The sequence below is a fragment of the Panicum virgatum genome, chromosome 3N (assembly GCF_016808335.1).
Source record: "Panicum virgatum strain AP13 chromosome 3N, P.virgatum_v5, whole genome shotgun sequence".
Taxonomy (NCBI): domain Eukaryota; kingdom Viridiplantae; phylum Streptophyta; class Magnoliopsida; order Poales; family Poaceae; genus Panicum; species Panicum virgatum.
In genome coordinates this window covers 51,326,019-51,342,126 of record NC_053147.1, presented here as the reverse complement: position 1 = coordinate 51,342,126, position 16,108 = coordinate 51,326,019, and the positions used below count along the sequence as shown (strand labels likewise).

At 44.6% G+C, this 16,108-nt stretch overlaps 2 protein-coding genes across 4 annotated transcripts; both read right to left on the bottom strand.

Moving 5' to 3' along the window:
- Positions 1-226: 226 nt before the first annotated feature.
- On the bottom strand, positions 227-1,564 carry LOC120667867 (putative cyclin-dependent kinase F-2). The gene has a single exon (XM_039947857.1). It carries the CDS (start codon positions 1,562-1,564, stop codon positions 227-229), a length of 1,338 nt encoding a protein of 445 aa, XP_039803791.1.
- Positions 1,565-4,525: 2,961 nt separating this feature from the next.
- On the bottom strand, positions 4,526-15,898 carry LOC120666134 (nuclear pore complex protein NUP1-like). Of its 3 annotated transcripts, none has more exons than XM_039945922.1 (8): positions 15,431-15,898; positions 15,011-15,084; positions 14,466-14,584; positions 13,478-13,646; positions 12,917-13,186; positions 9,340-9,423; positions 6,890-7,638; positions 4,526-6,495 (listed from the first exon to the last, which is right to left on the bottom strand). In XM_039945922.1, the coding sequence occupies exons 1-8, from the start codon at positions 15,810-15,812 to the stop codon at positions 5,007-5,009; spliced, it is 3,336 nt and encodes a 1,111-aa protein (XP_039801856.1). In that variant the 5' UTR covers positions 15,813-15,898; the 3' UTR covers positions 4,526-5,006. The 3 variants fall into 3 exon arrangements, with proteins under 3 accessions (XP_039801856.1, XP_039801857.1, XP_039801858.1); XM_039945923.1 differs by having other exon boundaries at positions 15,011-15,060; positions 15,431-15,897; XM_039945924.1 differs by lacking the exon at positions 9,340-9,423.
- Between the last annotated feature and the right edge of the window lie 210 nt (positions 15,899-16,108).

Sequence of the window (16,108 nt, the reverse complement as noted above, 5' to 3'; positions counted from 1 at the left end):
ACACACCGACCCGTACGATACACAATCATTCAACAAACCAGACATGAGTAAATGAAAACAATAGACAAATAACAATAACACAAGTAATTGTAAACTATGTTAATAATTCACAACCTCACAAACAAGTTCACAACCACACATAGTAGTTCAGGTCATAGTATTAGTATCACTTCACATGATAGCTGATCAGAGAGTATCAAAGGTCATGCTGTACGCTGTTTAGCATTTACATGATCAAGTTCAACAGAGCCTTCGGCCTAAGCAATCCTAGCGCCCGTCCGACACATGCCACGACATGCGACCACACCGTCGTGGCCATGGCAGCGCCGGCCTTCGAAACAGCGGGAGCAGCAGCAGGGATGAAGACAGGATCATCGTCAACGTTGTCGGTGAACCACCGGCACCGGAGTGCGGCCGCCGCAGTCAGTCGCTTCTTGGGATCACAGGTCAGGAGCCCTTGGAGCACCTCGAATCCGCCCTTGGAAAGAAGCTCCTCCGGGAACAGGCCGCGGAGCCTGTTGCGGTGCCCCACCCGTCGCTGCCGCGCCCTCCACCGCTGCACCTCGTCGGCCAGCTCCGGGCTGGGCTTCAGTGACTGCCACGCCCTCTTGCCCGGCAGGCCGAGCACTTCGAAGATCCGGCAGAGCTGGCCCTTCATGTCGTCGTCCTCTACCCCTGGGAACAGCAAGTCATCGGCGATGAGGTCCGCCATGACGCAGCCGAGTGACCACGAGTCCACGAGCGTGTCGTGGTCCGGGTTCTCCAGCAACGCCTCCGGCGCCATGTAAGCTATCGTCCCGATCACCTGGTACGGTGGGTCCTGCTCGCCCACGTACTTGGCTCCCCCGAAATTGCAGATCTTCAGGGCGCCGCCGTCACCGACGAGGATGTTCAGGGGCTTGATGTCCCGGTGCACGATCCCGTGCCTGTGCATCGCTTCGGCGCCGGCGAGCAGCTGCCGCATCATGCGGCGCACGTTGGCCTCCGGGAACGGCCCGTCCCGCCCCATGACGTCGCAGAGGGTCGTCGGCCCGACGAAGTCCATGACGAGGGAGTAGTCCCTCGTGCCCGGCGCGCGCGCCACGCCGTGGAGGCCGACGTGCGAGGGCTCGCCCTGGCAGGCCGCCATGAAGCAGGCCTCCCGCAGGAGGTCGCAGACGCCGTCGTCTTGGTCGTCGTCGTCGCTGCTCTTTATTAGAGACTTCACGGCGACGACCTGGCCCGTGGCGCGGTGGCGCGCCTTTGCGACGACGCCGAAGCCGCCCTCGCCGAGCCGGCAGACCTCCTCGTACCGGCAGGCGCTGCCCATGAGCCGCTTCCGCCGACCGGTCCTCGGCCTCCCCTCGGCGGCCGTCGCGGCGACGTCGTCGATCATGGCGGAGATGGCGGCAGCGCGCCTGGCGATGATGGGTGTCCCCGCGTCGCGAAGCTCCTCGATCATGTCGCAGACGGCCGCGAGCCGGTCGCCGACGGCGCTCGTCTCCCTCGCGGCGACAAGCTCGGCACCGGCGGAGCCGACTTCTTCCGCGGTGGCGGTGGACTTAGCGGGCGCAACGGCGTACATGTTGGCAGCAGATGCTGGAGAAACTGGAGCGTGTTTGGAGAAGATGGATCGATTAGAGAGGGATCTCTCTCGGACGTTTTATATCGAGGAAGATCGTCCATCCATGCTGCTGAGATCAACAGCATATACAGTTCGGATCGGAGTCGGAAAACCGTATCGGACTTGCGTCAATTTCCGACGCCCCTTTTTTTCTTTAAAAATATACTTCGAGTAGCAGGTTGACATCGTCCATCCATGTTGGCATGTTGCCACATGCCACTTCCTCCCTCGCTGTTCCTGTTTAAGCTCCCTTCCTAGGCTACACCAAAACGACGCTATTTTCAGGATCGCGTATAAACACTTGGGCGCTGTTTGGTTCCTTTCAATTTGAGAAACTGAAATCTACTAGGCTATTTGGTTTAGAATTTGAAATCCCACCACTTTCCATAGTTTAGATATAAGTCTATCCTAAATTTATAGGGTGAGACATGGAAATTAATTCTATACACCATCGATCAAGCTATGTTTCCATTCCGTAACTTATATCACACACTTTGGCTCACTCCTCTCTGTAGTAGAAATATCGCATATAAGTATCTCCCTCATAACCAACAATTCTTAGTTTACATTAGGGGCCCGCTTGGATTATTTCTATGGGTCGGATCGATGATCCAATGGATCGAACCGCACCACCCCCGTCCTTAAATCTTTTAGAAGTGCAAAAGGTACTTTAGGATTTTTTTTTTTGACGGTCACCGGGGGGGAGAGAATCCCCACCTGAATAATTTTACTTTAGGAAATTAGAATAGAACCACGAATCAATATTGTTTAGTTTTTGGAGCCGATACAAAAATTGGATTTGTTTGACATCTTCACTTAACCAAATTCAGTTCCACTCTAATAACTTCACAATAGAGCAGCTTATGATGGCAGTAGGTCAAGTAAGGCGCAGGTAAAGAAATGTCTACCGCGACAATACCCAAAACTCCAAACCTTACTAGTGAAGCCTATAGCTGGTAGAATTTGTACCCGTACCTGTACCGACCTGGTGCCCGTGAGTTTCGGTATCTGATAAATTTCATGCACCGACTCAATTCATGATAGTACAAAGAACATCTCATCCTGGATAAACAAGTATAGATCGAATATTTTTTTAGCAAAGTATAGATTGAATCTAACACTCGTACAAGTCAATGCAAATCATTTGTGAAATGGAGATGCTTTATGTTAAAAAAGAAATTAATTTTTTATGGTTGTTTTCATATGTTAGAAAAAATTAGTACAAATTGGATCATAGAAATGGAATTCTGCATAAAAGCTAATCCTAAAAAATTCATAATGTATCTTTATAGCATATGGCATCATATTATAAATCATCTTGAAATATTTTATGTTAAAAATCCACTTGTACGCGGAGAAATAAAATAGAGAAATCTCAGTTGGGATAGATTGGACCAATTGAAATACTTTGAGGAAGTGAATTGAGCCTAAATTTTGTCCAGGAGTTAAGCGGACAAAGTGAACTCCTGGGGGATGAGTAAAATAGGCATTTTCCTTTTAGAGCCTATTTGGAACAGAGGAACGCAAAACACAAAAATGGGGAAAATGTAGAAAAGGAATAGAATTGTGATTGTAAAACGGAGGATAGTAAAAATATGGAAGAGAAGGTGTTTGGAATGCAGGGATTGATGATAACAAACTTGCACTCTTTGGTGGGTCCCATAAGAGGTAAAGGCTGATTTTGGATGGTAAAAAAACCAGCTGATTTTGGCTGTTTCAATAGTGTTTTGTAAGAGAAAATAAATTAGAATAAGCTAAAATAAACATAAAGTAAACAAACCTGAACAGTTGAAACTTTTTCTAGCCATGACGCATTGGTGATGAATATCCCAACCAGTCTCGTTGACCCGCTATGAAATACCCATTATCAGTCCAATACGTGAATACAAACAGGTCAACTCTTGATTTCATTCCTTTTTTTTTTGTGCTCCAAATGGCGAGGCCACCGATTGCGCATTCAAGCTCCACTCGGCACGTGATTTCCCACCGGGTGCTAAGACGGGCGTGTGGTTGGGTGTGTGTGTGCGTATGGTGTTAGTGCCTCAGTATGGTGTGTTTTAAGACTACTTGAACAGCCTCATATATATTGTCCGGTTAGCGTGGGTGTCTGACCTCTTACATGATACATGATAGGCCAGCGCTCCTGGCTACTTTACAAAAACAAAAAAAAACTCTTACTCTAATCTTTAACCTCTCACCAGTTGCCCCGTCGTTCTTATCAGTTCTCTCTCCACCGTCGTTCCTCATCCAGCGAATCGAGCAGCAGCAGCGGACCATAGCAGCCGACCGGCCAAGGGCAGAACGGGGCTACAGGCAGATCAGTGGATGTGGTGGTCGAAACAAGCAAACACCGGAGCAACATATTCCAATGGTCCCGGGGGCGGTTCATATAATCAGATGGCATCGCCATCACACCACCATGGGTGAAGCGGCATAGGTGTCTGAACTGAACATGTTCTTGTGGTATTAATAAGTTCACCGTCTTTGTATAAGTCACGCAAGTTCCTCCGGCGCGCGAAGGAAAAAAGAAAACAAGAGACCGGTGTGGATTCTTATTTTTCGTGTGAAACGAGCATCTGGCTACAGAATTCCGGAGGAAAGGGGTCGGCATTTCCCTTGTTCCAAACACTTGCACTTCCTTTCCTCTGTTTTCCAATTCCTGTATTTTTACTTTGAAATTCCCCCGATCCAAACAGACCCTTAACTTACACCTCAATTTGTGCGTGGTGAAACAGAAATGATAAACCTTATGATGGGAACAAACAAATTGCCACAAGAAAAAAGTGCCGCAACACTGGCACATCATTTTGCGGAGAGATATGCCCTGAGGCGCACACGAGTATCTTCTCATCACACCATAGTAACAAATGAATGATGCAGATCACTGAATTTAACATCCTGAGCTGGCATGAGCAGTACGAATAATCTGGGAAACATTTTCTAATATCTCAATAATCTGGGAAACACAAAGCTATATTTGAACCACGAAATTCAGGACTATACCTAATCCACTGAGGTAGCGGAGCAAAAAAAAATAAAGAAAAAAGGAAAGGAAAGAAAACAAAACTATACACAGGTCAAATAGGGAAAGAGAATGAGAAGTTGAAAAGGAATGGCGTCCTTGCAGAGCATATGAATCATGTTCTGCAAAAAAAATATGGATGAATTGATAGCTGAACAGATCTAATACAGGTTTTACATGGACAAATGAATTTCATCATAGTGACCTCCACTGCTGCTACTGTGACAAAATTGTGATCAATCAAATGAAAGCTGGCTCTCATTGCATCTCAAAAAAACAAAGAGAAACAGAAAAGCCTTTCCTGCGTACTGGTTGCAATGCAGGGTGGGTGGCCACAGCTAAACTGGTTGCATGTTCTCACGACTTAGAAGTATTGGCATCTCATTTCCTTCTCTTAGCTCTGATAATTCTTCTGCCGGACTTGTCATTGCCACCACCACCAGTGCCCATTGAGAAACCACCTGTAGAAGCTTGACTCTGCTGACCAAACCCAAAAACTCCAGGTGAGGACGATGTATTGGAAGCAAACTGAGTTGCAGGAGTATTGAAAGTTGGAGTTGATGGCAAGCTGCTTGGCAAGCCAAACGATGTATTGGAAGCTAACTGAGTTGCAGGAGTACTGAAAGTTGGAGTTGATGGCGAGCTGCTTGGCAAGCCAAAAGGTGAAGTTGCCGGAAAAGTAGGGCCACCAAATGGTGTGGTGGGAGATGGATTTGGTATTGAAGGAGTCGATGAAGTGAATGAGAATACAGCGCTTGGGGTTGGACTGAAAAGTGAAGTAGCAGGGCCAGTATTTGGCATGCCAAATGAAGACGGAACAGATGTAGTCAATTGGCTGCCAAACATTGGTGATGTTGACGATGCTGAACTGGACCCAAAACCTGAGCTTGTAGCAGAAGATGGCAGAGCAGTCGCAGCCACAGAAGTAGAACCAGAACCAGTGGCCTGAGGAAATAGAGAGCTTGCGTTACTAGAACACAAAGGTGCCGAACCAACTTGTGAATCTGCAGAACTTTGCGAGCTACCATTATTTGACATCTGTGAAGACTTGAAGCTCAAATTATTCACTGAACTCTGCGTGAACAGTGAACTACTATTTGCCGAATGGCCATTCTGATTCCCAAAATGAACTGTGGGTTCAGCAGAGACAGACTTGGATATATCCTGAGCAGTTGAAGAACTTGCCATGCCATACTGCTGGGAGAAGCCAAATGGGGTACTGCTGCCTACTGCTTTGGATTTGTCCAGAGCTGCAGAACTTGCAATGCCAAACTGCTGGGAGGAACTAAAAGGGTTACTACTGCTCACTGTTTTGGATTTGTCCTGGGTTGCAGTTTCAAACTTCTGGGAGAAATTAAAAGGGGTACTGCTGCTTACTGCTTTAGATTTGTCCATAGCAGCTGATGAGCTAGCAATCCCAAAGGGTGGAGAGAATCCAAAAGGGGCACTGGAGTTTCCTGTACCAGATGATGCCAATGATGGTGACACAACAGATTGAGAAATGCTCACAAAAACATTTGAGGCCGCCGAACTACCCACACCAGTATTGGAGAAAGTAAAACTGCCTCCAGTTGAACTACTCTGTGTAGACTTTGAAGCTGTGGTGGAGATGGTAGATCCAGCAAATTGAAACGAAGCTGAGTTGGTTGATCCATTAGAAGGTTGTATAGCTGAGACATTAGAGTTTGACATACGCCTAGGGACATTGCTTAAGGATGTAGGCTTCGAATTGACAACATTAAATACAGGGTTACTTGTGAAAGATGCACCTTGCCCAGAATTCTTAGAAGGCACTGGTTTATTATCTGCATTTAATTTGTCGTCAACTTTATGCAACATTGACCCTTCTTCTTTAAGAGATTGCGAAATCCTGGAAAGACAGACAACAGTGTTAGAAATCTACTTTGCTTCATTATGCTTAAATATATTACTAGACAAGCAGCCAAAAGTAGCGTACTCCAACCTACTCCCTCTATCCCAAAAAACAAGTCATTCTAGGATTCAAAGTCCGTCCCAAAAAACAATTTGTTTTACCCCATTTAGTATGTGCATGCAACAATCAATCAGTGCCAAATATGGCTCATAAATAGGTGCAAGCAAGGTCATTTTACCTCCTTATAAATCTGTCATAGAATTCCTAGAATACAATTTTTTTTTTGGATGGAGGGAGTACATGATAGGGTCATCGCTAGAAAGTAATGCTGAGTGTGATATAAAGCTTTCCAACTGTAAATGCCATTGCACAAACCATGTGAGAATCTAACCTGATATGACTTTCCATGGAAGTAGTTGCAACCAATACTGCTGAAGATTGCTGCTTCTCAACAGGCAGTATAGGTGGAGATGCCAATGTAGGTGTTGGAGGGGCCACAGAGTGGGTACCAAGGCCAGCTTGGATGGGGAAGGTAAAACCATTTGATGGAATTGACATTTTGTTTCGGTTATTTTCACTCGGTAATACCAGATTAGGAGGATGGCTTCTCAATGAACATGTTGGAGCCTTTTCACTATCACACTTGTTTGTAGCATCAACAGTCTTTTCAGTCACTACAGCCGGTGTATCCTTAACAGATGGAGGTCCCAACTGGATATTCTGTTCTGATGCTTCTTTTTCTGGAGAAATAAGATTCCCGAAATCTACAGCATTTCCATGTTTCTGTTTGAGTTCTGACATGTTTTCCTTCTGTGCAGGAACTAATGTGTCAAGCTGCTTCAGTATATTAGCAGCCATCTCAGCTGACTGCACTGGAGCCTGACCGAAACTGTTCGCGTGAGCTTTGTCGTCTAAGCTGCCAAGAGTTGCATCACCAACTTTATCCAAACAACGACGCTTTTGAGTTCGTGCCAATTGCTTAGAACCTTCATCAAGTTGGCTTCCATGGCCTCCATGATATCTACGGTAACCTGGCCGTGTTTCCAACAGAGGTGATGTTCTGTTAAATCTTTGATGCACTCTGCACACAGGACCAGCAGATACCATCTCATTTTGGATAGCACTCTTTCTCTTCAAGACCTGTTAAGTAAAAATGCAAGACTGCTTCAGAAAAAAAGTAGGCAGGATTGCAGGACGTAAGATTCATCATTACTTCAAAAGGTCCCACAAAGTATAGTTGCATAACATTGGAAAAATCACAGGGAGGTTAAAAATTGTCCGTCTAGTTGCCCTGCTTAGGCCTCTAAAACTTAAGATTGCTTCAATTGAATGATCTCATCATTCGTGCCAGCCATGGCATGGTTCTTAAGGCGTCGCCTAGGCGTCGCCTAGGCGACGCCAAGGCGTCAAGGCGCTCAGGGAGGCCAAGGCGTCGCCGACGCCCAGCCAGAAGAGAGGAAGAGTAAGGGGAAGGAGCGACCGGGAGATGAAAGGAGGAGCAAGAAGGTTACCAGAACTAGCAAGCGACGACCTCCGCCTTCCTCATCCTCGACGGCACTGGCGCCGGCGAGATCTGGCCCCCAAGAAACTAGGGGGGTGCAAGGACTTGAAGGGGGAGCGGCTGCGGTGCTCCATTTGAGCAGCTGGAGGGGACGCCGGGGTTCGTTGCTGCACGGTTCTGCTGCGGCTGCAGTCGATGTGCAGGGGAGCGCCGGCGGAAGGGAGGAGAGGAATGCGGGGTGGGAGGGAGGAGCGGCGGCACGGCTGCGAGGGAGAAGCGGCGCTGCTGCGAGGCAGCGAGGGAGAAGCGGCGGCAGTTCTGGATGTAGGGTTACGGGGGGTGGTCATGGGTTTGTTAGTGGGCTGGGCCTTACATTCTTCTTGGGCCTTTTCTCTTTTCTTTCTTCTTTTCTCATTTCTTTTCCCCTTTATACTGCTAATATGCTGCTTTTACGTTGGTGTATGGCGTCGCCTCGCCTCGCCTAGGCGTCGCCTAGGCGTCCAGAGGAGGTAGGGCGCCACACCTCGCCTCAACGCCTTAAGAACTATGGTGCCAGCCATCTCGGAGTATCTGATTGGCAGTGCATATCTTTTTATATAGAAGTGCAGGATGTAAATATGGTAAACTTATTCAGTTCTGTTTCTTTTTACAGGAACTTTCTGCTAAAGTAATCCAAATGTAATTGTATGAATTCTACCATTTATACAAGTCAGAGTAAAGAGGAACCTACTACCATTTTAACCTACAACCATGAACACTTAATCATATAAATGAACCCTAAGCGCAATACCATCTAAGTAACCCTCCTAAAGAGCAGTATTAAACCATACGTGGTCATAAACTCTTACTACCATGGAGCAGTATTACAGTGGTTGTTTCAAAAACTATTTTAGAAGTGGAAAACAATTTTGTCCAAACACTAGCAATAATTAGCCACTATATCCGAAGTCTTCAACATGGAAGTTTGTGTCTGTTTATCCAAGCACTAAAAACTGAAAAATTAGTTGACAAAAAATCAGCTATAGGAGCATCAGATATAAATGCTCCTGAAAGTTGCTAGTGCTAGCACAGTGGTACCAAATAAAAGGGGTTGAGCATCCACACTGGATTTCAATGAATTAAAAACTTATTTTTCAAGTTTTCAAGAACAAAAAACAAATAGTATTTTGACTGAAGAACTGGTTCCAAGGTTCCATATGCAAATGATAGTGCATTACTACAACATAGAAAATTAGAAGTCTACATAAAAAAAAATTGCAAATCAACACTATAATCCTGAGACTTGTAAGAATCAACAATGAAAACGCTATAAATCAAGATTGTGCTTCAATAATAAGTACCTGCCTGCCAAAAGTATGAACACTACTCGGAGTATAATAAGGCGAAGATACAGTAGTAAATAAATCCTTCGATGAAACACCACTCTGAAACATATAATTTAAATAAGAAAAAACTGCCCACAAGCTGGTATAAAAGAAGAAAAAATAAGAAATTATTTATCTAAAGTGAAAATAGATACAATGATAAAAAGATTGAAAGTAACATAGAAGTTCTTCGTATAGTAGTTGCTATAATGCCCTCAAGCTGAGCAATTAAGGTACAATTAGGGGTGTTGACGCCTTTTACGGGCCAACACGCGCTAGGTCTCGCGGCGCGAGGTCGCGCGGCGCGAGGAGGAGCTCCTTGCAGCACCTCCTGCATGGAGCGGTCAGACCGGTCAGAGGGACCGGTCAGACCGGTCGCCGTGCAGAACGACGACGATTCGATGAACGCTCGCCCGGGAGGGACCCCGTTGGGGCAAGCACGCGTAGGGTTGCCCTAGGCTCGGCAGGCCAGCTAGGGCGTCCTCAAACGCCATGAAGACGAGAGAAGAACAGCATGTCGAGGTTGGAAAAGTAGGATAAAGAGGAAAGGTAAAGATGATAAAAGATAAATGTATTTGATTGGTTCGATTGGGTTGTATCTCAATCGGCCGTGACCCTTTATATTTATAGGGTGGGGTGGACTTATCCCGCAAGAAATCCTGTTTACAGCTCTAAATCTATTAAAAACTCTAATTATAGTCGGATTCCTCCTAAACCGGTCAGACCGGTCGGGCTCCTGCTGGATCAGCTACAGCACTTGACCGGTCAGACCGATTGATGCCAATTTTGGCTGTCAACATATGCCCCCCCCTGTTTTTTTGGGAAAGATTACTTGCCAAAAAACATTCTTCTGAACCAAAATTGTCTAAGGGCGACGATTGGCAATGCATCGCCCATATATTATTTTTCAACATGCTAAAATAGCCGAATTAAGAGAACTAGCAAATGTAACAATTTCTAGCTTAATATCAGCAAACTATTTCGGTTTTATATTCCTTAGCATGTTTAATAACAAAAGTCTTGAGACGGCCAATGCGGCAGATTATACAAATCATAGCTCCTTGGTAAAGCATAAAACTGGTAGTCATAATATGGCAGCCAAGGATTATGATCAAACCACGGATTAAACACACCTGAATATGCAGTCCATGGTGCGTGCATCGATGGGATAAATGATGAAGTCCAATAAGATGACCGATGATGCTTTCTTGATCTTGGTGGTGAACTCATTCTTCGTTTGCCTTCCAATTAATTGCTTTGTTTTTGCGCAGACATCTTCTTGTATTTATCCAGAAGCTCCTCAAAGGTCGGCTTGGTACTATTTTTTGCACCACCAAACTTTCTAGGTTCAGACCGGTCTGACGAATCGGTCAGACCGGTCCTGTCAGAACCGATATTGTTGCTCTTATCTTGCCCCCCAGCCGAACTTGAACATTGTTCGACTACATTGTTTGAATCATGATTATCATTGGGGACAATTTTACTAATTGAGCTATCCGATTGTTCTTCGACAACCGGCTTTTCTTTATCTAGTGTCAAATCTGAAATTTTATTCAATCGTCCATCTTTTTTGACATGATAGACTTGCTTGATTACCTTGTGTTTCCTTTTCTGCACAAGCCGATTTTTAGGATCAAAACAGTCATTATTTGTAGGTGATGACTTACTAATTACCGGCTCCCTATAGGTAATATAATTTGGGCACAAATATGTAGAAAGAGACAACATATATGAAATATGAAACCATGGTGCACAAGAATAAGGCAAACTGAAATCAGCACCCCATGGTATATTCATGGGAGATCCATATGATGGAAACGGCATCGATGTAGAAAAATTATTCCATTGCCGATTTTTACTATGGAACTGGCGTTTTGGAGATGATCTTGGTTGTTTGGATTTATTAAGCCAACTAGCATCTTTTGCATCTCTTTGTTTTTGAGGTTTAGCCGGAAACTCTCCAATGGGCTTCGGCTTTGCCTTTTGATGCTTGCTATGATCTTTAGCTTGAACGGTTTTCCAAACACCGATCTCAGGTTTCTTTGACTTAATCATCTTAGGTTTTGGTTTATTTTGCAAAACCTTAAATGAGCCGGTTAGACCAATTTTAATACCGGTCAGACCGGTTGCAGTGCAACCAGAAGTTTTGCCTTTGTTTTGTTGCCCCCCGAGCGTTGAAGTACTAGATTTAGTCTCTGTACTCTTGCTAGGGGATTTTAGTTCGACAATTTCGGCTTGGGACGGCCAAATTGTATCTTTACAAGCAACATCACAAGTTGGCAAATCTTTGCAAGGATTATTAGTCGGCTTTTGAATAACCGATTTTTGAATAACAGGAATTGGATCTACACTCTTATTTCTATTGATCTGATCATCCACAAAATTAAGAAAACCACTTATGGCGCTAGCTGTGGACTTACTGTGCTTTGGTATATCGTACATCCACAACTCATTGATGACAGATATCTTCACCATGATGACGCCTTGTTCCGTTACCCGATAACAGTGAGGACGTAAAGTCTTCTTGAGTAACTCTTCAGGTAATTCTTCAAGTGCCATCATATCTCTGGAGTTTGATAGATCGGCCATGATAGCCAGATTCTCTTCTCCAGCAGAATCGCCAATTTGTGTTGACGCCTTTTACGGGCCAACACACGATCGCGCTAGGTCGCGCGGCGCGAGGAGCTCCTTGCAGCACCTCCTGCGTGGAGCGGTCAGACCGTTCAGAGGGACCGGTCAGACCGGTCGCCGTGCAGAACGACGACGATCCAACGAACGCTCGCCCGGGAGGTACTCCGTCGGGGCAAGCGCGCGTAGGATTGCCCTAGGCTCGGCAAGCCAGCTAGGGTGTCCTCAAACGCCATGGAGACGAGAGAAGAATAGCATGTCGAGGTTGGAAAAATAGGATAAAGAGGAAAGGTAAAGACGATAAAAGATAAATGTATTTGATTGGTTCGATTGGGTTGTATCTCAATCGGCCGTGACCATTTATATTTATAGGGTGGGGTGGACTTATCCCGCAAGAAATCCTGTTTACAGATCTAAATCTATTAAGAACTCTAATTACAGTCGGATTCCTCCCAGACCGGTCAGACCGGTATGCCCAACCGGTCAGACCGGTCGGGCTCCTGCCAGATCAGCTACAGCACCAGACCGGTCAGACCGCTTGGTCAGACCGGTTGATGCCAATTTTGGCTGTCAACAAGGGGTGGTAATGGATCATGGCCCTATTAGTCTCTTCACAATCCAACTTAACTCATACATATTTAGCTCAAAAATTATACAACCCCGCCCCTTTTAGGGCCTGGCCCTTAGATTATCTAGGCTAAAATTTGAGGTCCTTTACCACTCCTAGGTACAATGCAGTCGTTGGATGCTTCTTCCATTTTTGTATTTATATGAACAGGTCTATGGCAGCATATTCAAGTTGTTAAAGAAGTGAGTGAAAAGTGGATACTCTAGGGAATCGGTTGTCTGCATATGTTCACATGCTGATACTAAAAATAACTTGAGCTATCAACAATCTATTGAATAAAACAAGTAGGATAAATACCTTAAAATAAGGAGATGATGACATTTTGTAGATTGCCGATCTATTCGGAGTTGTATTGTTGCTTTCAAGACGATCAGAAATTTTGGATGTTTGCAATCTTGATCTTTGGAGAAGTGGGATTGTGGGAGGTTTAACTTTTTGTATCATACTACCTTCAATTGATGTGATAGTCATAGAGGGATCATGCAATCTAAGACGTAGAGGAGACCCTTTAGAAGATTTTGAACCCATATATGCTTTCGCAATTTCTGCTGGCGAGGCAACTTGGTCCTGTTGCAAGACATAACAGAAGTATATGAAGAACATAGTCACAGAGCAACATTATATGTACTCTATAGAAATGCTTGACCAAATTTATGATACATATAAAACAGGTGCAAGAACAGAACATTAGATCATACAAGTTATTATGTTCACTAAGATCATAAGTCTGAATTAAAAATGTTACATTCAAGATCAGATCAGAATAATAATAATAAATAAACATAATGTTTCATTAACAGAATCCAAATAATTTAATATTCAATTGAATTACTAGTTGCCACAGTTATATGTGCTTACAGAAACACTGTATGTTCTGATGGAGAAATCAACAGGTAAGCTGGGGCGTCTGGATCCATTTTCCTGCTCAGAAATAGGCATTTTCCTAATGCTACCATCTTCTGGCTTCAATGAACTTGATCCAACAGTTCTAGACCATAACAACTTGGACAAATGTTCAAATTCGCTCCTACATACATGCAGATAATCATTTGATCATTTGAGAGACAAACATACAGTTAAAATAAGGAAACCACATGCAATAGGTAAACCAAGGAACCAACATGCAAGAGTTGAAGTTAGCAGAGAGAGAAAAAAAGATCTTGAATATTATTCTATTTGAGTAAATTCTACAACAAACCAACCAATATCCTAGGTTAAGTTGCAAACCTACCACATTTTGTTCAAATTTCAGGTTGTCTACTCTTTTCACAAAACTACAACATTGTGAGTATTCCCCTTTCATGGCCAATCAGCCCCACATGTCAGAGACGGTTCATCAAATTTGACATGTGGGCTGCTGGACATGAACACGGTGCTTCTATGTGGTCCTGGCTGAAATCACAGAGTTGTAGTTTCATGAGAATGTAGCCCAAAATAGTGGTTGTGAAATGGGCACAGAATGTTTAGGTTTCTGATAACCAGCTCAAAATATTGGTAGGTTTCTAAAATTTCTTAAATATTAACGCAATCAGTTTACTAAGAGGTCGGATGCATATAGAGTAAAAAACGTAAGAGAAAAATCAGAGTAACAAAGAAGGCATGTGGTTCAGAAAAAAAAACATCTAGGACAACGTACCAACATGGTATAAATGGAAACACAAATTAGGATCTGGTAAGTGCTGAAACAGGTAAAAAGCGTTTGTCAATTTGTAACCTAAAGCAACTAGACAATTAGACTATAAGACTATATATACCATGTCCTGCTCCCATCAGCAACAATCAAGCAAAATGATAGAACCATGGTCTCTTAAGACTTAGATCCTGGACTGAAATACCAGATACTTGCCTTGTAAAAGTTTTCTGCTTCAATAATTCTTCAAGATCCATACCACGATGGTTTTCAGAATTTCTCAGCATGTCTTCTTTTTCCTTGGCAGGATTTTGAGGACCTTGAGTGCATAGATTCTGCATTCAAGCAAGCACAAAAATGGGAGTACGTTACAGAAGAAAGAAATTGAAACTAAAATAATCATCACTCAAACTAATTGAAACTAAAATAATCATCACTCAAACTAGTCAGGAAGTTACTAAAAAGAAGAACTTGAGAATTTTTTCCTTGTTTAGACAAGGAAATATCAGTTAAAAGTGCTAAACATCAATAAATTTTTCAAGAATCTCAAGAAATAAGTTATCCATGAAGCAAGGATAAAAATTTCTGGCCTGAAATAGATTCACGAGTTGATCCTGGATGAGATGTTTTGGATTGAATTAAATGAATGAAGTTAAGATTGTTTATGGCAAACTCAGCATCTAGTTGTGATAACATATAAAATGTTCCACTCAAATATACTAACATAACAAGTACAGGATGTATTTACTAAATCAGCTTACATCATTGGCGATGGCTTCAATGTTTTCTTCACCTTCTGGAAGATCATCCTCTGTACATTGCAGGGGGGAAACTTCTGTAAGTTTGTCAGCAATCAATCAAACGGAGGTACGGTAAACAATCCTCCTTAGAGAAAACTAGATTACAATAGCATCGCAAATCTACACCAATCAAACAGTACAAATTAATTCAGTTGGCACAAGAAACAGAAGTAAACACTCTAATTCCTAGTTTCCCACAGCCAGTAGCCCACATGCACAAGCGTGATTATGATCTAATGTTGATTAGAGCTAAACCAGCTATTCGTACAGTATATTATTATCTCCGGTACTAATTGCTAGGCTACAACGGCATGAAAACCGATTGAGCAGCAGAGCAAGAGCAATCGCAAGCAAGCAAAGGACGAAGATGAGGACACAAACCTAACGGTGGAGGCAGTGACGAGGGCAGCGCGTCCAGCGCCTCCCGGCGCGTCTCGGGCAACCAGACGCGCGACGGCGACTCCCCGACCAGCTCTGGCGGCGGCGAAGGGGCCGGCGCGGTGAGCTGAGGAGGAGGCGGCGGGGCCGGCGCGGTAAGCTGGGGCGGCGGCTTGCGGAATAAGGAAGGGAGAAGGCGAGAGGTGCCGGCGGCGATGATCCGGGATAACCACCCGCTGCCCGGCGAAGCCGCCGCCGCGACCGGCGAAGGAGCGGGGGCGGGGCGCGCGTAGGGAGAGGTGGCGGCAGTGCGAGAGGGAGGGCGGCGGCGGATCTTGCCGCCTGCGCCCGAGCTGCCGCCGTAGTCATAGCCCCGGGGCTCCATGTGACGGCGATGTGGGGCTAGGGTTCCGCCGGATCGCGGGACGGAGGCTTAGGGTTTAGGTGGGGAAAGAAGCGGCGAGGAAACCGCTGATTTAAATGAGGACGAGGACTCTAAAGTGGGGTTAAAGCGCAAACAATTTTCGTGGATACTTCGCCGGGAGGCGCGTGCACCCTGGGCCCCTGGCTATATTCGAATCCAAAATCAAACTTCAGCATAACTTTCCCAATTTTTTATTTTAATGGCATATAGTAGAGTGGTACATCATTATTATGGGTGTGTTTAGATTTTTTGCCGTA